General features: G+C 57.8%; 2 protein-coding genes across 15 annotated transcripts in view; both read left to right on the top strand.

The window, feature by feature from the left end:
* Positions 1 to 10,904, top strand: part of ANK1 (ankyrin 1) — a 204,235-nt gene extending 193,331 nt beyond the window's left edge. For 4 of the 14 annotated variants that reach the window (XM_047717180.1, XM_047717189.1, XM_047717185.1 and 1 more), the window contains exons 41-44: positions 3,344 to 3,427; positions 4,391 to 4,531; positions 4,760 to 4,893; positions 10,453 to 10,904. In XM_047717180.1, the coding sequence (XP_047573136.1) occupies positions 3,344 to 3,427; positions 4,391 to 4,531; positions 4,760 to 4,858 (324 nt within the window). In that variant the 3' untranslated portion in view covers positions 4,859 to 4,893; positions 10,453 to 10,904. Of the gene's footprint in view, positions 1 to 2,309; positions 2,735 to 3,343; positions 3,428 to 4,390; positions 4,532 to 4,759; positions 4,894 to 10,452 lie in introns of those variants that run through there. The other 10 variants (XM_047717182.1, XM_047717190.1, XM_047717187.1 and 7 more) reach the window with 6 other exon arrangements.
* Positions 10,905 to 15,186: 4,282 nt separating this feature from the next.
* On the top strand, positions 15,187 to 19,814 carry NKX6-3 (NK6 homeobox 3). The gene is made up of 3 exons (XM_047719780.1): positions 15,187 to 15,994; positions 17,950 to 18,119; positions 19,464 to 19,814. The coding sequence occupies exons 1-3, from the start codon at positions 15,613 to 15,615 to the stop codon at positions 19,701 to 19,703; spliced, it is 792 nt and encodes a 263-aa protein (XP_047575736.1). The 5' UTR covers positions 15,187 to 15,612; the 3' UTR covers positions 19,704 to 19,814.
* Positions 19,815 to 20,988: the final 1,174 nt, after the last annotated feature.

Below are 20,988 nucleotides of genomic sequence, written 5' to 3'. Positions count from 1 at the left end.
TCCATGCACTTACCGTTCAGGCGCTAGTTACCCAATTGTGACCAATCCTGTTTCACGGATATCTACCTCTCTCTTCTACCCCCCCTCCCCAACATATTTTTTTGAGACAAATCCCAGACATCTCATTAAGGTGTGCCTTTTGAATATATGCATTTTTTAAAAATTTTTGTCGCTGTTCCACGCCTGTGTATTTTTAGTGTGTGCAGAAACAATGTGTTCCGCATCTCATTTGGTGTCTTATGGTTCATCCTCACCCAGGAGCTTTGTGTCCCTCCCTCCTTCCTTCCCTTCTGCCACTCTTTTCGTCCCTCTGCCTACCTTAACCTGAGCCCTAGCAGGCACGTTGGGGCCCCCACAGCTAGGTTAGCTCCACAACAGCCCTGGGCAGCCGGCTGCAGAGAGCTGCTAGGACTCCAATAAAGTTTTATTTAGACTACTTCCCTCCAAGTGTGTGCCTTGGACAGGACAGGAGGCTGTGTCCATTTTTCATCCCAAACCAGCCCGTGCATTCTTGGCCAGCAGGCTGTCCTTCCGCACTTGTACTACTCCTAACAGCAAGCACTTGGCCGAGAGCTCAGGCGCTCTTAACTGGGTCAAATTCCGGATTCCTGGGGAAAGAGAAGAGTGTTAGGAGCCGCCTTCTGTGTGGCCCCCCTGCAGTTAGCCTTTGGTGAGGGGAGGGCTGGGGAGAAAGCAGGAGCACTCCAGCGGGTCACAGGAGAAAACTTCTAGGTCATAGGGTCTAACTACCTTGTTTATAAATGAGAAGGCTGAGGCCCCAGAGAGGCTAAGGACTTCCCCAGGGTCACACAGCCATCTACTGTGAGGAGCAGGGGAGTCCGGATCTCATGCTCCCCAGTTAGAGTAAGGGGGTGTGCGGGGCCACCAGGCCTGACACCTTCCAGGTCCGGGGCAGGATTAGATGGTGTAGGCGAGCTGTCATCCTAATCACCTGACAGGACCCCAGGGCTGGTCATGAGACCCGCTTAAGCCAAGGGTTTGCAAAGCCCCCATTGACTAGTATTTCCGGTGAATCTCTGAAAACACTGACGGGGGTAGAGAGAGAGAGAGAGAGATGCCCTATAATTTGGGGCTAGTCAGGAAAGCCTGAAATCACTGTAAAACATTCTTCTCTGAGGCCCCAGATGGAACCATGAGAAGTTGGACCCTTCCTGGCTGGGCCCAAACTGAATGCTCTCCAGCGCCCAGTCCCTTTGCATGTGAGACGGGCTTCTATTTCTTTAGGAGTTTCCTCGTGGAAATGAGGCACCCTTTCACTTACTCACTCTGACTTTGTGCCTCCATTTCCTCTGTGTAAAATGGTGAAGTCATAGGGCCTGTCGGGTAGGGCTGTTGGAGGGCCTTACCAAGTCAGTAGGGGGAGTACACAGGGCGTAGTGGCCGCAGAGCAGTGCTCCCCGTGTGAGGGCCTGCTCGGGCTCCTCGTCATGACAATGCTCCCACACCTGCACTCCTCGCTGGATGGGGTGCGGACAGCACCGGAGTCCGGGCCTGCTTCCCAGAGCTCCCCAGCCCCTGTGGTGAGCGAACGGCAGGTCACTTGGCTGGGCCCCAGATCTTTGTTCCTTCTGCTGTGGGGACCGTTCCTCAGACCGGCACAGCCTGATCTGGAAAGCGAAATTCCCGTGGGCCACAGCTGCCATGGCTGCATTTCTGAATCAGCTCTGTAAAGCTCTCTCAGGCTCGTGGGCGCTGAGAGCCCAGCCTGGGAAGAGCCTCTGAGGACAGGCCTTAAATAGACACACCAGTTACACGCTTACGCATAGGGTTGCTGGGCCGGGGGTGGGTCGGGGGGTGCGGCGTGCTGAGGGCCTTTGAAGTAGGGGAGACAGCAATGCATGGGCTTCCAGGTGGCCCCACCACCTGTGCTGAACCCCGCTGAGCTAATTTGGCTAGGCCTGAGCGAATCACTCCTCCCAGGGCTATTTTTGAAATAAATCCTTAACTCTTCCTCCAGGGTATTAGCCAGTGCCATCCCTGTGGGTGGGGGTGAACTCCATTCTGATCATGGCAGTAACCGCCCAGAGAAACACACAAAGGGCCTCATTCTCCAGACACCTTACTTCCTGGAATCCCAGAAAGAGAATAATTCCCTGTGCAGAGCTGCTTCTAGTGCGCATAGGGCTATGCAGGCCTCGTTGTTGGGGGGGGGGTGTCACCCACAGAGTGACTTTGACGTGCGCTTTCAGTGCCCAGGACACGCGCACCTGCCTGCTCCCTTCTAGCCCAGTTGGACAGCCCTAGCAGCTGGTTTGGGAAGCTAAAATTATCGAAGCCTGATGTCACCCAGGCGTGAGGGCAGAGCCTGGGGCTGCTCGGCAGGAGGGCACTCCGCAGGCAGTACTAGCAAGGGGCCATCCAGTCTCCTGCGGAGAGAGCCTGCAGGGGGTCCCAGGGGCACCCGGGAGTCTGAGGGGAGAATGAGAGGTTGGACCCCCACAGTGGCCGGAGCCCTGGCTAGTCCCCGGAGGGCCCAGCTGCTGAGGAGGTGAGGATGTGGACTTTCGTCACCCAGCTCCTGGTCACCCTAGTGCTCCTGGGCTTCTTTCTGGTCAGCTGTCAGAACGTGATGCACATTGTCAAGGGCTCCCTGTGCTTTGTGCTGAAACATATCCACCAGGAGCTGGACAAGGAGCTGGGGGAGAGTGAGGGCGTGAGTGACGACGAGGAGACCATCTCCACCAGGGTGGTCCGGCGTCGGGTTTTCCTCAAGGTAACCACCAGGCAGGAGGCAGGGCTGAGGGCATGGCACCGCGGTGTGCATGGGCAGCAGCTCGGGGAAGGGACAGGACCCCAAGTCAGCAGTCGGGCACTGCCCTTGGGGACTAGGGCTGGCTGTGGTGCCCGCTGGGACTGCCACGCTGTGGTGGCATGGGCAGCTCAGCTCTGGGACTTGGGAGAGCCCGTTCCTGGCCCACTTCTGTCCCCAGCTGGTCACACTTAGGGCGCCGGTGTCTGTGGAAGGGGTTTCCATGCTGCGAAGGGCTGTCCAAAGTTCAATTCGGTGCCTCACTTCCTGTCTCGGGGCCTCCTCTGTAGCACTTGCGTGACCAAGCCCCGGTGCTGGGGAGGGATCAGGCACACAAGACTCTTGCAAGTGTGTGGCTCCCTCCGGTCTTCAGGCTCCATGGCTCCCAGGGGTGCCTCTCGCACTTGGAAGCCTCAGTCTGGCCTCTGCTCCTTGCTGAGCTGGAGTTTCCTGCGTGGTGAGGATTTGTCCAACTGTGGCTGTTGCCCGTGCTCTTTAATTCCCTCATCCTCCGCCTGATGCCCAGGTCACCCACTTACTAACCTTGAGTTTTCTCCTTTTCTATAATTCTAGGGGAGTGAGTTCCAGAATATTCCAGGGGAGCAGGTGACAGAGGAACAATTCACAGATGAGCAGGGCAACATTGTCACCAAGAAGGTGGGTGCACGGCATTCCCCCCACCCCTGAGCCTGGGAGAGGCAGCAGGGCTAGACGATGAAAGGGGCTGGACTCACTCCCTGCTTCTCACTGCTGCCCTAACAGAGGTTTAGCATGGCTCTGAACGCTGGCGCAGGTGCTGGGAGCTCTGGTCTTCTGAGTCTGGCCTGACATTCCTCAGAGCCACTTTACCTGACTCCACCTGAGTTCAGCTTCTGCTACTGTTGCACAACAGGCTCCGTGGAACAGCCCAAACCCAGCCCAGTGGTGTCTAGCCCTGGACATAGCTGTAAGACAGCAGGGTGGTGGTCCCTGGACTACCACAGGCCTCAGACAGCAAAAGGGCTGTGGAAACGCATAGATTGGTCTCTGATTTTAATTCACTAGACCTGATTTTGCTTGTCAAGTACTAGGCACCATGCAAGGTCTGGGCAGAGGGAGAAGAAGGAGCAGAGAGGGGACCTTGGATGTGCTCCCTCTGGGTTGCTGTTCCCACTAAACTGAGGCAAGACCCCTCAGGTGTCCATCTTGCCTCTTGCCAAGTGTGCCTCATGCAGGCAGGTGTCTTGTATTGTCACCCCCCAGTCCAACTACGTGTAAGCTCAGAGTAGACAGTGTTAGAATGTTTGGGTGAGTTAATAAGAGAGCACACTTGGCAGGCATCCCTGCCCATGAAAGGTGTGGGGAGGACAGCAGGACCTGCCAATGATACCAAGAGACAAAACCCTGATCACCGATGACCCGTCTGCAAATTCTCGCCCCTCTGAAGCTGCCCAAGGCTGGTTTTCCACAGGATGGGGCAGGGGGCAGGAGACCTGTCCCTGTTCTTGGCCCCTCGAGGAGGGGCACCTTAGGACAAAGGCTGCCTCTTCCCCAGACCTCCTCGTTGGGGACCTGCTCTTCCCAACCTCTGTCTGTCTCCGTGGCTTCACGGGCCTTTGGTCCCCTCCTTCTGTTTTCCAGATCATCCGCAAAGTCGTTCGGCAGATAGACTCGTCCGGCGTGGAGGCCAGCCAGGAACACGAGGAGGTGATTGCTGAGGGGCCCCTGGAGGACCCCAGGGAGATGGAAGCTGATGTTGATTCCTTTATGAGACACGTGCAGGTACTGCGGTGGCTGCAGCCTCCCTCCTGAGGCTCCCACACCGCTCCAGCCGCTCACGTGGGCGCCCGCCCGCTCTGGGCTCCCGCCCTTCCTCCCTCCATCTCCCCCTTGCACCTCCACGCCCTCTGGCAGGCAGTGTCTTCATGGCTGCCACAGGATCTCATGCCTCTCTCTAGTTTGTCTCTCTGTGTGATCTGTCCTGCCTTCTGTCTCTGCTGCCATCCCCAGGTGGAGCTGCGAGGGAGTAGCCTGCAGCCGGACCTGATAGAGAGCAGGAAGGGGGCTCAGATAGTGAAGCGGGCCAGCCTAAAACGGGGGAAGCAGTGATCTCTAGCCCTTCCCCTCCAATGGCCTCTTGGGAGGTAACGCTGTCTTTTTTGCATCCTTTCTGCATGGCCTAGTCCTTGCGGAGTGGCTGGTGCTAGGAATGGCTGCTCCCTTCCTCACGTCTCCCCGTCCTCTGCGGGAGCTCCCCGCTCCACCACCCCTGGCATGATGGGGGAGGAACAGGGGTGGCGTGGCCTCGAGGCACAGACTGTCATTTCCCAGCCTGCTGACTGTCTGAGTCTTGATTTCCTCCTAAGAAAACAGCCAACAGTAGCTGCGGATTGACCTGGAGCGCCAAAACACAGATTTGAGAAAATGCTGTGATGCGTGAAAACACTCAGTAAACCTCAGTGATGATAGTATCCTGAAAGCCAAGTGATGGGGATGGAGGAGGGGGCTAGACAGGCCTCAGGGAGCACCAGAGAGTCTGTCTAGGCTGGGCCATTTCAACGTGAATCCCCCGGCAGAGCTCCAGCCGTGATAGACTCAGAACAGCACTTATCTCTAGAACCTGGAACCCTTTGAAAGTCCTGATCAACCCAAGATGACCATTGTCTTTGGTGTTTCTGGAGACAGGTCGCTCCGTTGCTTTCTAGGAAAGGGTGAAATGCACAGGCCCGAGGGGCGGATGGCGCCTTCCCGAGCTAGGAGGGTTATGGCAGCCTGGTGCATGGCGCACAGGAGCATGGGGGCCCTGAGGCTGGGGGGCCAGGCTGGGCAGGGATTTGTGATGAGGGAGGGCCCTGAAGACAGCGCCGTGGAGAAGGCTCTCCAGCAGGCCCGGCGCAGTGCTGGGGGCTCCGGTGGCCAGCTCTGACCTCCGTCCTCCCTGAGGGATCCTGTACTGAGCTGCCCCGAGGCCGTTCACGGTGCCCCACTCGGGGCAGCTCAGTACAGGATGCGTCGGGGTGGGAGTCAGCAGGAAGCAAGGAAGCGTGGTGGCCCCAGCACAGCCCTCACCGGGTTCCTGGCAGGTTCAGCGCCCACCCCCACTCCCCACAACCTGGGGCCTGGCTCTGGGCCTGGAGAAAGCAGGCTCCTGGCTTTCTGCATTCAGCACAAGCAGGTCGGCTCCTCCCGTGCCGCCAGAAGTGCTGGCTCTGGGCTTCCCAACATACCTCGACACTTGGGGGAAAAAAAAAGGACTGCGGATCCAGTTATAGGATAAAATTAGACCTGACTCCTCAGCAGCTTAAGGAGGTCACAGTGTTAACCCTGGCATCGCCAGCGGTCTCGCTGGGCTGCTGCTTTAGCAGATTAGCTGGGGTGGGTCCTGGAAATAATCCAAAGGTACAAATAATTTGAAGGAACAGGGAGTGGAAGGCAAAGTGCACTCTTCTGCCTGATTTTTTTCTCATGGTGACAGGCAAGCAGGGGCTCTACCTTTCTGCTTCTCTTTGGCTCAGGTTCATGCTACTCATGTTCCTGAATAGGAAGGAGGCAGCCCAGAAGCCAGGCTGGGAGGAAGGGAGGAACCTAAGAAAAACATTTGATTTTTTTAATTTTCTGTGGATGTTCTGCAAAAAAGAAATTAAAAAAAAATTTTTCTGTGGGGGTTCTGCAAGATGTCTGAAACCTCCAAAGGAGATATACCGTTCCAGACCACTGAGCATGGAGGGGGCGGTGGGGGGACACCAGGCAGCCTGGCTCCTGCTCTGTGCTGGGACCTCTGCCAAGAAAAGGCCAGAGAAGCACATGGTGGGGACGATGGTGAGAGAGCCAGGGTCGAAGCAGACTCCAGTCTAGTTCTGAGGGGCCTGGTGGGGCAGCCTGCAGCGCTCCGTCCTCCCAGCAGGACAGAGACCACAGAGCAGACAGTGAGGGAGTGATGGCTCTCTGATCCTCTCAGTGCTGCCTGCCCCCCACTCGCAGGCCCGTACCTCCATCCCTCAGTATTTGCGGGTTCCGCACTTGCCAGTTCACTTACTGGCTAGAATTATGTTCACCCCAAAGCCGCCTCCCCCACCACAGGGCTTTTGTGGTCATTCACAGACATACACCAGGGTGAAAAATTTGTGTTCAGTGCCACGTTGTTTGCACTTTTCGTGCTTTTTGTTGTTTAAAATGGCTCCCAAGCCTAGCACCCAAGTGTTATCTCATGTTCCTAGGAGCTGGGAGGCTGGGCTGTGCCCCGCAGGGACAAATATGCGTGTTAGATAAAATTCACTGGCCAGGAGTCAGGGCGCTGTCAGTGGGGAGTTAAGGGATCAACAGCGGATTAAATAAGGTGTCCTTATACAGAAACACACGTGAAACAGTTTTCCTTGTCTGACAAAGATGTGAACAGAGGCTCCCAAGAACCTAACTGGGCATTTTCCTTAAGAGCGATAGTGCAGTGTTGGCTAATTCAGTGTTCTGGCAACTTTCTCGAACATGACCACTGCGAATGGCGAGAATTTACTGTGTCCTTTTCAGAGGGCGTCCAGGCTAGGGCTTGGGAGCCTAGATGCAAGGCCTGGTTCCTCCTGTTTCCAGGCCTCGTACTCATCATTTGCTCTGAGCTTCCGTCCCCTTGAGGGAGTTTGCAGACGGTCCCTTCCACGTCAGTGGCGAGGTTTAGAAATAGTCGTGGTCCCTGGGCAGGCTGTGGTGAGGAGGGCAGGACAGCTGTGCTCAGTCTGGGAGGGGGGGATCCTAGCATGACCCAGGGCAGGTCAGCCGACCTGCCTGCCGCACCTCGCACCTCGGGTTCCTTCACCATGACATCGCAGCAACATCTCTCTTTGCTTGTAGTGTGGTTTTGATGATGGATGGGGCGTGTTTGTGAAAGGCAGTGTACCCTGTTAAATTCCCACCCACCATTTCTCAAAGAGTCACCTGAGAGTTGGGTTAAAATGCAGATTCCTGGTCCCTGCCCCTGACCTACTGAATTAAAATTCTGGAACTCGGGATTCTGTATCAAGCTCCTCGAGTGCCTTTTAGGGTATTGAAGAGTGCGTTCTTCTGACCAATTTCAGTTTTCCTTCCAAACCTCCTAGAGGTGATGTTGACTTGATACCAAGTTATTCACTTGGTATTTAAAAAGTGGGCCGCCAGGAATGAAGGATAGAAGTTTGTTCAAAGATGGTAGGATGCACCCATCCGGATGAGGGGTGACTAGACCCCCTCACCCATCGATCCCTCCCAGTCACCCCCACCTTGGGAAGGACTCTGTATCTAAGGCCTGGCAAGTGGGGGGAAGGGTGCTTTCCCGTGGAGTTTAAGAAGCTACCAGATTGCTGTTTAGGCAAGGCCTGCCTGACTGCAGGTGACAGGAGGAGCTTTGCTCTGTGCTCCACGAGGTAGGCCCAAGAGTTGGGGTGTGAGCTGTGCGAGAGCACTGGCGTGGAGCAGGCAGCTAGAGTGCTGTGGCAGGGCAGTTCCGACATCTGCTGGGCTACCCACCTCCTAGGTGGGTAGAGAGGGAGAGAGGGCCACAGATGCCAGGCAGGGTGGGAACAGGAGGTACTATGCAGAGGGAGGGGACGGGACAGGCGTGGAGCAGAACCGCCCTTCTCCCCACTCTTTACAGGCTGAGACCTTCTCTTGGGGCAAGAGGTACAGGGCAGCGGAAGGGTCCAGGATGTGGCCATGAGAGCTGCCCTCCCGTCTACTCCTGCCACTGCTGGGTGCCCCCACTAGACCCATCACTGCTCCTCCTGGAGTCTCTGCTCAAAGTGGTCACCAGAGAATGCTGTCTAAGCCTTGGCCTCTCTCCGCCGCTCTGTGTCCAGGCAGAAGAGTGGGAGATGGTCGGCTGTCTTCCCCAGGCTCAGGGTTTTACGAGGTCTCTTGTTTGAGGCGTGCTTAGCCTGGAGCAGGGCACAGACCCCTGGGAAGGGTAAGGCCGGGCCCTGGCCCTCGGAGTGTTTTCTGCTCTAGCTGGGGAGATGCAGCAGGTGTGAGACAGGAAGGAGAGCCCATCAGAGCATGCATCCACATACACTGTCCCGAGCTCTTTGAAATATCACCGCCATCTAATGAGCTACAGCTTATCATTGCCCTCGTTTTACAGCGGAGGAAACTGAGTCACAGTGTAAGTAACAGGACTAGGGAAATCGGCAGACAGAATATGAACTCGGGCAACCTGGCTGGCTTTGGAGTTCCTGTTCTTACCCACTATGCCCTGTGATTGCTCTGAATAAAAGGTAGTGGAGTGAGTGGGAAGCTTCCAGAGCTGAGACTAGAGAAATGACAAGGAGTCGGGGTTATCAAGGAGGCTTCCTGGAGGAGAGGTCTTGAGGCTGGTGAGCAGAGCTTCAGCAGAGAGCAGACTGACGCCATCCGTGAGGGGATGGCCTCGAACAAGGCAGGAAGCTGATGGGCACCGTGTGCTCGGAAGGCTTGGGGGAGACCAGGCTGCCCATAGAGAAGCCCAGGCAGGGGCAAAAGAGTCTTGCCCTCTGGGGTGACAGCTGTTTCTGGCCACAGCAGCAGCAGAAGTCCTAGTGTTGCGCTGTGTGGCAAGGAGACTAGCCCGGCCTTCCCATCCATGGAGAACCACTCTCAGAGTTGAGTTCACCTTGACCCCCTCCAGCTTCCTCCATAACCATGTCACATGCAGGGCCGGGGACAGCTCCCTGTCTGGGGACTGCTCTTTCAAGGCATGAGTTTCTGCCTTTCTCTGTCATTTCCTACCCCACCCAGGAGATTGTCATCTCCTCTTCATTTCAGTGTGCTCCTTTCCCCCATCTGTACCAAGGTCCTGCAGGCAGAATCCTGAGTGGCTAGTCCTGGAAACACGGAGTGCTCACCCCAGGGTGGAGGAGAAGGAGGAGGCACCATGGGGGGGGGGGGGGGCTGGAGCTCTGTCTCTCTGTGAATTCCAGGCTGCAGAAAGTGGGCTTCACTCTGCAGGCAGAGCTGCTGTTCTCCAGCCTAAGATACATAATATCCTAGGAAGAATGCACCTGTTTTTTTTCCCCAAGATCTCTTTAAAAAAAAAAGAATCTCTTTGCCACTGCAGAGGTTGTCCATCCCCAGGGCATGGGGAGAGGAGCCAAAGGCACTTGACAGTAAGAGCTTGTAGACCAGAGCCAAAGAGGGACTGTTGTCCCTTGAGGCCCCAAGCTCCTGAGGCTGGCTGTGATCATGTCTGCTTCATCTCTGGGTCCCCAGGGCTGGCACTGACAGACATCATCCATGCATGTTGGCTGAACTGAAATGAAAAAGTGAAGGGCACCGCTCCTTTTCCTAGCACATGCCCTGGCTTATGAACTTGACCCCTTGCCCAGGTCCCAGGATCTACTCAAGGGGATTTCTCCCCAAGTGACCACAGGCGTGGGAGCCTCCTGCCTCCTCTCTGAGGCCCAGAGCGCACGCACAGGAGGGTTTTCTGGGGAGCTTGTCCCCCTGGATGGGGGATCCAGGCAGGCTTGGGCAGCCACCCCTGAGAGAGAGCCTCTGGGCTGGGGAGCGGGAGAAGGCTGGCTGGGGGTTCAGGAAGGTCAGGGGCTCTGCGCTCAGTCTTTCACTTCCTTGCCTTGCTTGGGGAGGCTGCTCTGCCTGAATCCCACCCTGCCTCAGCCCCCGGGGCAGAACTCAGGAGCTGGGGTTTTTGCTGGGAGTTGGACTTTTAGATCCTAAGTAACTCCTTCTCTCTCTGTGTCCCTCAGGATCACACCTCGACACCCAACCCTTGAACTCCACACACTCTGCCATGCACACGGGAGGAGAGCTGGAGCGGAGGGCTTGGAAGTGGCGCATCTGTTCCTCTAGGCTAACGGCATGATCTCTGTAAGGGACTTCCTTTAGTCTCCTATTCGCATGAACGACTGACTGTAGACGCATGACCTACAGTCCTCAATCCTGCCTCTAGCAACGATGGATCTCTGTTGGGAATCAGGACAAACGCCTCAAGAAGGGGGGTGGGGAGAGAGAGGGATAGAAAACCAGCACGGGAGAGCGCGTGAACGCGAAAGTGAACAAGGGCTCTTTTTGTGCTTGGGGATGATCTATTTTTAAAAATCATTTTAATTTTGACTTGTTACAGGGTACTTTGTTTTCAACCTCATCTGTAGGAAATCCATGTGGGTTTCCTGGAAAGGAAAAAAAAAAAAAAAGAAAACTAGGCACAAAATCAGTTCGGCACCTTAATCCCATGTCCTCATCTGCCAGCCTTCCCCACTGACACACACCTCCATTCCATTTGTGACATCCCATCCCACTCCCCAGGGGGCCACTCCTCCCAGACCGGTCCACAAGACATTCGGGACATGCGCATAGGCACACACACGCACACACACAAGCACCTCTCCCCTCTCCTCAGTATAGACACAGATTTTACTGTGACGTCTGAAGCTGGATAGACTTTCCTGTGGACAAACTGGAATTTTTTTATGTTGTCAGTCTCTCTCTCTGCCAGTTTCAGTATTAATCATCTTCCAATGGAAAATCATTACCTTGAGAGTGCATTCAGGGTTCCTTGTGTTAGGGACTTAAGAATCTGAGGCGAGGACCCCCCCCGCCCCCTGCAAGGCTCAGCTGTAGGGCTCTAAGGGAGCCATGCCCCCTCTGAAAGGGTGTTCTCTCAGCTGGGGGCGGGCCAGTGGCTGCTGTCCCAGGATCGCACCAGCATGTTCAATAGAGAAGAGGTTTCCTATATCTTCAAGCACTTCTATCATAGTCTGTGTTCAAAGTGTAAACTGTACAGTTATCAGCCTTGTGTAAATGAAAAAATAAATACTATGCAAACCAATAGAAACACTTTAGCAGTATGTACAAAGCACTAACAGCTCAGCTCCTGAGGACTTCTCCAGGCTGCCGGAGAAGGAGCTACAGCCTGTCTTTCAGTGAAAGAGGAAGGAAGTGAGTAGGGCTAGTGAATGTATCTGCCAGTTCTTAGAAGTCAGCCACCCCCCCCCCCCCCCAAAAAAAAGGTCTCCCAGAGCCAACTTGGTGCTCTAAGTCCAGGCAGCCCACAGGATGAGGGGCCAAGGCCCGACAGCCTCAGTGGCCCCACTCTGACCAAGCCCCTCTGCCCTACTCGGAGAGGCGGGCGAGGGCCCCACTCCCGACCACAGCGCAGGGAGGGGCGAGCCGGGCAGGAGAGAGCAGCTGGCCACCTGGAGGCCCGGGCGAGGAAGGAGCTCCTCCTAGGCCAGGCCCTCGGTCAGGGCAGGAAGGAGGCCGGCGGCTGGCTGTCCCTCTGTTCCTCGCCTAGGTGCCACCAGGGGACAGCCTTAAAGTGACAGTGGCGCCTCCGGCAGAGCGAGGCCCGAATCAGCACAATCCGCCCCGCCCGACCCGGCGGGCGCCCTCTAGGGCCAGGAGAGAGACCGGCGGGCTCGGGTCGCTCGTGAGAGCCTTTGTTTGTGGACGTCCTGCCGCCTTCCTCCCCGCCGCTCCGCGGAGGGGACCGCAAACACATCAGACCTTCTAAGTAGCACAGAAGCCCCCCCACGACCGCTCGCCGCGGCCCTGGTGCCCGTCACCAGCGCACTGCGTTCCCGGCGGAGGCCGCCGGCCCCGCGCGCCCGGGGGCGGCCGGGGCGGCCGGGGCGGCCGGGCGGCTGGCGCTCCGCCTTCCGAGGGGCAGGCCCGGGCGCGGAGGCCAAGGGGGCGCCCAGGGCTGCGGCCCTGGCCCCCGCGGCGGGGCTTCCGAGTGCCGCGCCCCTCCGCGTCGGGCTGGGGTCGGAGGGGCGCATCTGCCGGAGCCGGCGAGCTCGGACGGGGGTTGGGGGTCGGGGAGTGGGGTGCCGGAGGCGCGGGCGCGGCGCTCGGGAGCCCCGCCGCGGGAAGACAGGCGCAGGGCCCGCCTTCTCCCCTCCACCCCGCGCCGTCCCCCCCAGGCCGCCGCCGCAGCCCACCCCCCACTAGCCCTCGTAGAGCCCCCGCGGGGGTCCCGCGGCTCCAGGCTATGCTTTGGCACCTTCCGCTGCGTCTGGCATGGCTGCTTGGCCCGCCGGCCCCAGGCCTTGGGCGGCATGGCTGCGCGCTCCAGTTGCTAGTAGGAGCTGTTAGAGGAGGAGTTTGGGGTCTCCACACGATGCCTAGAGAATGCTGCAGTCTGCACCTTAGACGCTTTTTAGAAGTTTTGGAATTACCTTGATTTTTTTAATTGTTATGAAAAATGACTCTTTTCTTGACTCTCCCCAATGCTCTGTTATCGGGAGGGTAACCCCCCACCCCACTCGGATGTATAGACCATTCTCCCTACACCAGCTGAACAAATGTCAAAATTAATAAAGAAATGGACTCACAGCACAGGACTCCATCTCTCCTTCCTGGCTCAGCCCTGGGGGAATGGTGGGGGGTGGTGGCTGGGGCAGGAGTGAAGCTGGGGTTGGGGCCTGAAGGAGTCTGGAAGTGGGATCAGTCAGCAGGGAGGCCTGCATCGCCTGGGGGGTGGGGAGCGATGGTAGGACAGATTTCTGTCTCCTAAGGATTACCATGAGATGTGGGCAAGTCCAAGGTGGGTGGAGGGGGGCACCACACATCCCAGGGTGCATGGCTGAACCCACAGTATACAGTAAGGGGGACCCCAGTCCCCGCCCCTCATGAAGGTGTCCGGCCCCTGCACTCAATGTCATTCAAAGTTCAAGAACTTCTGAGAAGATTGCCCTGTTCCTCCATAGTTCCTAACACCTCATGAGGCTGGTCACCCAGATGGCCTAAGTTTTCTCATCTGTCAAATGCGGGAATGGATTAAACAGTTGCTAAAGTCTCTTGCGTATTTTATCCTGGGATTCCCAAATGTGAATACCTTTGTCAAGCTTGGCATTAAGTAAGAATCAAATCATTTGCTGCAGCTTTTCTTCCTCATAAGTTCCCATCCTTAGGGGCTGACTGAGTCACAGTCGCAGGGTCCTCAACTGCATGGCCCAGGGGGTTTCAAAATCGTAATTTCAGGATCACAGTTGCCTGGGGCGGGGTGGGGGTGGGGTCAGGTGGCCAAATCAGAATGAAGTCTCCCAAACAGTTGTGATGGGCAGCCTAGTAGCCCAGCCAACTCAGAGGGGTAAGATCCCTTTTTCCCGTTTTTAGTCTAAACTTCTAGAGAAATAATCTCTACAGCCTGTGTAAGGTCTTTCTTGCATTAACCTACCTCATGTACACTACAGAGAACATGGCTCAGAGCAGCCTGTTCCACCAGGAACATACCAGCCGCATCGGGAGAGGCAGGCTCTGTGTGAGAGGGGAGCCCTCCCCAAGTTCTGGGTCCAGATCTCCAACTAGAAGCCAAGGAGAAGGCCAGCGAAGGGCCCCTCTTTTCTCCCACCTGCCACAGTGGGACCACGGCGTGTTGAGACTGCCAAGGAGCCCACAGCCTGCTCCGGAAAGGCTTTGGAACTGCCCGGCAGAGGAGGGACAGAAGTCTGTCTGCCTGACAGTCCCTAATGTCCTGTCATTTTACACGTTCAGACCAGGGGCATGCTGGTTTCCACTTTAAAAAACAAAAACAAGAACTGCCCATACAAAAACAACAGAGTATTCCCCACAGCTTCCCTGTTTGTAAAGTGGAAGATGGCCCCCAGTAGAACATTGCATGTTGTAAAAATCCATTCGAAAGAAAGGCATATGGGTGTCCCACCATCAAATAATGACTGGGCACCAACCAAATGCCTGCCAGGGGGACCCACCACTGAATCAACAGCAGTCGCAGTCATCAGAGCTTTCCGACCCAGGTGCCAAGCCAGACAGAACATGGCACTGGCTCCAGCAGAGGCACACATGATTCCTCGGAGGAGTTAGATGGAAGAACAGAGGGAATCAGGAAAGCTGCTCAGAGGCAGAGGTGGGAAGAGCACAGGCCCAGTAGGGCCAGGCTCCAATCCCCCACCACACCCCACCTCCCCCGCCCCAGTCTCCTGGCAGGCTCCCACTCCCAGGCTCTCAGGCCAGGGGCAGAGACTCACATCCCCACCCCTCACCACCCCGGGCCAAAGCCCAGCCTCCCCACTTACCCATCCCAGCTCAGAGAAAGGAAGAGAAGCATCCACACTCAGACTCCATACTCCTCCGCTGGCTTGGGTACTGCACATAAAGGGGTCTGGGCACCCCGGGACAGTGCCTCCTGAGCCTGGCCTCCTCACCCTCAGGGGAGCAGCTGCAGGAGCTGTAACTTCCAGCTGCCTCGGGAGCCTCTGGGGGCCCCAGGTACCCTCCGTTCCCTAGATGCTGCGCTTGGGGGACCAGGAGCAAGTAGACCCTCTGAGAAGGAACAGAGCTTCCAGTGTTCATCCTCTCTCTCTCTCCTCCCTCCCTCTTTCCTTCTCTCTCTCTCTCTCTCACACACACACACACACACACACACACACACCCTGGCTGATTTTACAGTCAATCTTTCAAAGTGCAATTTGTCTTGGAAAAGCCAATGTGAGGCCTGTGTGGGTTTCGACCAATGGCGCCGCGCCTCTCACAGCTCAGCCAGTCTCGGGTCTGTATTCTAATGCGCCATATCTTTATCAGGGAAATGTTGCTTCCCTGAACTTAAAACTTCTCATGGAGGGTCCCCAGACTCACAGGCAGAGGAGGGGTCTGAGCTGAGGCTTGGGGAGCCACCCTTCTCCAGGAGGGGCAGGGACAGAGCCAAGGGGCGCCGGCGAGGCCTCTCACCTGCTCCAGGAGCACCTGACTTCCGAGCTGCTGACGTAGGTGCTGGTCCCCCCGGGCCAGGGCCGGGCCGGATGCCTTAGGTAGGAGGGCAGTCTGGGGCTCGGGCCGCTTTTGACCCTCCAAACCTGCCATGGGCTTCTGGGTCAGAGCTCGGGGTCTCTGGCTTTAGGGGGCCTGGATTTGGGCTTCTGACCTTCCCTCGCCCTGACCTGAGGATCATGGAGTCCAACCTGCAGGGGACGTTCCTGCTGAACAACACGCCACTGGCTCAGTTCTCGGAGATGAAGTCCCCCGTGTGCCAGTACTCCGTGCAGAACTCCTTCTACAAGCTCAGCCCTCCGGGGCTGGGCCCCCAGCTGGCCGCCGGCACCCCCCACGGGATCACGGACATCCTGAGCAGGCCTGTGGCCACGCCGAACAGCAGCCTCCTCTCCAGCTACCCCCACGTGGCAGGCTTTGGTGGACTCAGCTCCCAGGGGGTCTACTATGGACCCCAGGTGGGGAATTTTCCCAAGGCTGGCAATGAGTACCCCACCCGGACCCGGAACTGCTGGGCGGACACGGGCCAGGACTGGCGAGGCGGGAGGCAGTGCAGCAACAGTGAGTACAGGGCAAGGCTCCGTACCCCCCACCCCGGCCCCCAGGTCCCCCCCACCCCCACCACCCACAGGATCTGGGCAGGAGGAGGTGTGGGAAGCGAAGGGAAGGCTCACAGGGCAGTCCATACCTGCCGTCCACCTCTCCTCAGCCACCTGGATCCATGGCTCACTGGGGCACACAACTGAATTCTCCCCTCCCGGACCCACCCCAGCTCTACCTGGACAGGTGTCTTGCCCCTCACTCCCTACCCTTACCAGTGGCCGCCTCAGCCAGAAAACCCGGGGGTCTCCTGGGCTGGAGAAGACCACATAACCCACATTTGCCCTATGTAGGGTCCACCTGGCCACCCAGGTTCCTTTTCCCACCCAGAACCCATGTCACATCTTCACCCAAAGTGTACCAATGCTGTCCCCTGTGAGAAGCTGCCCCAGCATCACCTTCCCAGAGAGCCCATTCCTGCCCTGACACCATTCAGGGCCACGGCATGCACGCCGACTCCATCTTGGTCCTGCCCGCCATCAAGGGGGCAGCTTCCCACCATCCTCCTCAGGGCTTATGGCAGCAGGAGCAGTGATGACCGCCCAGCCTCCACGAGCAGCTGCTGAGTCCAGTCAGACTTGGTCCTAGCTGTTGGAGGTGGGGGGGTCACCCTATCCTACCTTGCCCAAATCTGTTTTCAGAGAATGGGTGTGGGGACCCCAGGGGTCCAGGCAGGGCCCAGAGATGGTGGCAGGTCGTGCACGGGCAGGTGAGGCTCACCTGGGAGGCAGGGAGGTGACAGGAATTGCAGGAGTAATCCCCGTGCCAGGGAGGCCCAGCCGGGGCAGAGGCGGAGGGAACTTCCGCTTCTCTCTGACCTCGGGGCTGCCCCACTGCAATAGGGGCTTGGGGCCCACCAAGGAAACCCCAAATCACGCCTGCCTCCCCATCTGCTGTGCTGCTCGGGGTGGTCACACTGCCTGACAGCGCACCCCTCACTCAGCCTGAAGCATGGCAGGTTCCACGCAGGTGAAGACCTCCTCTCTGAGAACTGGTTTTGGGGGTGCTCTGGGCCTTGGTCTCTCTCACCTCCATCTCCCCCTCCCCCCACCACACATACTCTCTCCACACTCCTACTCTTCAATCCCAAGTGCACGGCCACACACAGGAAAATATCTAAGTCAGTGGCTGAATTGACACAAAGGGACAGAGGACTGCAGAGGAAAGTCTTTTGGGAAGGTTCTGCCCCAACCAGTGCCTCAGTTTCCTTCTCTGTAACATGAGGAGACAGAACATGAGCTGCTGGGCTGCACGGAACAAGGCCCAACAGGTGGGCTTTCTGCCTCCCCGGAGCCCTGCTGCCCTCCAGCCCTGCTCCTGCCTGAGCGGCTGTCCTAGCCAAGCAGGAGGCAGGGTCCTAGTTCTGTGTGGTTGGGGTCACATGACCTCTAGGCCTGGTGACAAGGGAGTGCAGTAACTTGGGGCCTAAAGGTCTGGTTTTCCCAGGAACCTGGAAATTGGGACCCAAGAACAAGGGATTAGACGGGGAAGGAATTCCCAGACCCCCTGGGGCCCTGACTGTTGGGGGAAGGTCTGTGTTTTGTTTTGGTGTCTTGGTGAGAAAACTGAGAAGACCTGGAAGAGCCTCCTGGTGTTGCCCCTGGAGGGAAGGCAGCGTCACTGAGTAGGAAAAACATTACAGAGCAAAGGAGCCCAGGGCCGTCTTCAAGCACCGTCTCCCCCTAAATAGCTCTTATCTGGGCCAGGTGCCCTCTTGGGGGTCCCTGTCCATCCAGACGGGGCAGAGGTCATGGTCACTATTGTCTGAACGCCAGGAATGCTGCTTGTTAACGGTGTCACAATGCCCCCACAATCTCAGTGGCTTCTCTGTAGGAGGGAGCTGGCCTCGTGGGAAATGCAGGATAGGGCTGTACCCTACTCTTCCTGCTAACCACACACTCTCCTCCTCCTGCCAGCCCCAGATCCCCTGAGCGACAGCATCCACAAGAAAAAGCACACCCGGCCCACCTTCACGGGCCACCAGATCTTTGCCCTGGAGAAGACCTTTGAGCAGACCAAGTACTTGGCTGGCCCTGAGAGGGCACGGCTGGCATACTCACTGGGGATGACTGAGTCACAGGTCAAGGTGAGTTTCTGCAGGAGAAGGTGTCTGCCCTCCAGGGAGCAGCCAGCCAGTGGAGGAAAGGCAGCTTTGCTCTCTGGCAGCGGCGGGGAGGGTTGCGGGGGTGACTCCGGCTCTCAGTGGGAAGCCGTCCTGCTGTCTGGGCACGCCCTGCCCACCTCACCCCAGAGATGGCAATAATAACCATAACCTAAAAGATGGCTGTCAGTACTGCTATCTGTCTGTTGGGAGAACTTTGAGTTCAGGAGCTCATTTAAAGCCTCCCAGCAACCTGGAGGTGGGGAGTCTTTCATCACTCAGGGTCACTAGGCTGGTAAGTGCAGAGTTGGGGCTCAAAGTTGCGACATCCACCTAATGCTTTCCCCTCCTCTGCACGGTGTTGACCAGAAATTTCGAGGGCTGGTGGCAGCCTCTGGCCTGTATCAGGAGTCAGTCTCGGGGCATGTTGGAACTGAATTTACAGGCTTGCACCAGCAGGCAGGAGGGCCGGCCTTGGTTTGCCAATAAGGAGGAGATAACACCTCCTTTCAGGTCCATCCAAATGAAGCTCGGATGGGGTAAGAGGGTAGGCAGCCTCCACGCGGCAGGCAAGGGCCGTGCTCACACAGCCCGCCACAGCCACGGAGCCTGAAGTCAGTGAAGGGGCCTCTCCCGCCAGGCTCCCAGACGCCACCGCGACGCTAGATCTCTCCTGAGATACTTTGGGTGGGCGGCCTCCCAAAAGAACGCTGTGACCGAACTGCCCAGCTCTGTGACATGGTGACAGGTTCAAGGGTAGAAGAGGGAAGCATGAGGGTGGGTTGGGACCGCCTCTGGGCTGGGCCAGCCTTGCCAGCCACCTGCCTCCGCAGACTTCTCTGCCGAATCCGAGTGGAGGGAAGCGAGGGACCCCTTCCATACTTTTCTGCTTCTTTAGGTACTTTTCTGCATTCTTCAACTATCTTAAGCAATGAAAATACGTTACTTTTATAATTAGGGGAAATTACTCATGAAGTTCAGGGAAGGTCCATGGAGCTGAAGAAGGGACCACCCTTGAACACCTACTGAAGGCCCCCACCTGGGCATTCCGGCATCTTCCATCCCAGTGCCCCGGGTGGCAAAAGAGAAGATCCACCGCGAGGAGAGTCTGGCTAAGCACAAAGGGCTGCGGCACTGACCCGAGTTCGTTTTTACTTTCCCCGCCACCTCCCGCCGCACAAACGGCGTGAATATTACCACCTGGTCTATCACTGAGCCATTTATTTTACTATAAAAATAAAGATCGACGGTCCTTGCCTCCCGGTGGGGTCACCCTCCTAAAGGGGGTGGGCTGTGGGCGCACTATCCTCAGCCTCCTTCTCCACCCAGGTGTGGTTCCAGAACCGAAGGACCAAGTGGCGGAAGAAGAGCGCCCTGGAGCCGTCGTCCTCCACGCCCCGGGCCCCGGGCGGCGCGGGAGCGGGCGGGGAGCGCGCCGCCTCGGAGAACGAGGACGACGAGTACAACAAGCCGCTGGACCCCGACTCCGACGACGAGAAGATCCGGCTGCTGCTCCGCAAGCACCGCGCCGCCTTCTCGGTGCTCAGCTTGGGCGCCCACAGCGTCTGACGCCAGCCCCCGTCCCCGCCCCCTTCCCGGTCCCCGTCCCGGTCCCCGTCCCCCGGTTGCAGCCCCTCCGCTGCCCCGCACGGGGCTCCGGGGCCCCTCCACGGAGGAGGAGGAGGTGGAGACGGAAGCAGGGGGAGGGCGAGAGGGAGGAGGCCAAGGGGCGCGGGCTGGGGCGGTGGCGGTGGGGCCAGCCCCGCTGAGGGAGGAGGGAGCGGGGAGGGAGGTCCAAGCCGGGTAAGACGCGCCACCGGGCCGGCCATCCCGCTCCTCTGGGGCCCAGGCCTTGCCCTGCCCGCTCCGCAAACGCGTTGAGTGCACAGGTAGATGCAAATGACCAGGTTCTGCCACCGGGAAAGTGGCTGGGGGTTCCGGACATGCCATTGGGATCCAGCTGCTGCAGGGGGCCCACCCTCAGAGGCAGTTGGGGGGGGCAGAGGTCTCCCTTCTGGTCTGGGAGCTGAGAGACCAGGGTGCTGGGTCCGAGTGGGCTCTTGGCTGACCGCAGAAGAAAAGAGGGCATGTCCAGGTTGACCGCAGAAGAAAAGAGGGCATGTCCAGGTACCCTCCTCCCACCTTGGCGTAGGAGGGATCCCCCTGGAGGGGCCAGAACGAATGGCAGAACCGGGGCTGGAGGAAATCCACCTCAGGGAGGGGAAGTGGGTCCAGCGAAGGAGAAACGCTCCTGACACCCTAACTCCAGGATCACACACCACCCCAGGGCCAAGTCCTCCCGGACCCCTTTCTCCCTCCATTCTGCCCTCAGCAGGGATTCCCCAGAAAGAGACAAGACAGCCCCCCCACACACACACACACACTCCGTTGGGCTGAGAAAGGCAGAGGAGGCAGAGAAAAGATGAGAGAATCTGAGGGGCAGATGCTGCCCCCGCCCAGAGCCGCCCACCTAGGGTTCCTTCTGTGCTGATATAATGGACAAGATCACCTGGAGAGAGGGGGGTTTGGCACGGCTGGAAGGGACTTCAGAACCCCCTGCTTTGCCAACTGGGGCCCACACAGGAAAGGGGAGGACCCTGCAGGGATGGGCTGCACCTAGGGCCTGCATGGACTCCTGCTCTGGGCCCTTCCTTTCCTTAGACTGCCCACAGCCTGGCAATGGGGGTGGTGCAGTGCTGGACACTGGCTGGGTGGCATTTTTTAGCCCAGGTGACTCGTAGTGGCTGGCAGGTGGGAGGGGTGAGGGAGGCGGGTGGGGGCTGGCAGCCCAAAAGGGATGCAGCGTTTGCCCAAATTTACTGGCTTTGACAATATAAAGAATAAAAATAAAAGT

This window comes from Lutra lutra, chromosome 2 (assembly GCF_902655055.1).
Source record: "Lutra lutra chromosome 2, mLutLut1.2, whole genome shotgun sequence".
NCBI lineage: Eukaryota > Metazoa > Chordata > Mammalia > Carnivora > Mustelidae > Lutra > Lutra lutra.
This window is presented reverse-complemented; position numbering and strand designations above follow the sequence as displayed.

Coding starts and splice junctions, on each gene's coding strand:
- NKX6-3 (XM_047719780.1), top strand. CDS start 15,613: ATGGAGTCCAACCTGCAGGGGACGTTCCTGCTGAACAACACGCCACTG. Junction 15,995..17,949: donor CGGGAGGCAGTGCAGCAACA/GTGAGTACAGGG, acceptor TCCTCCTGCCAG/CCCCAGATCCCCTGAGCGAC. Junction 18,120..19,463: donor TGACTGAGTCACAGGTCAAG/GTGAGTTTCTGC, acceptor TTCTCCACCCAG/GTGTGGTTCCAGAACCGAAG.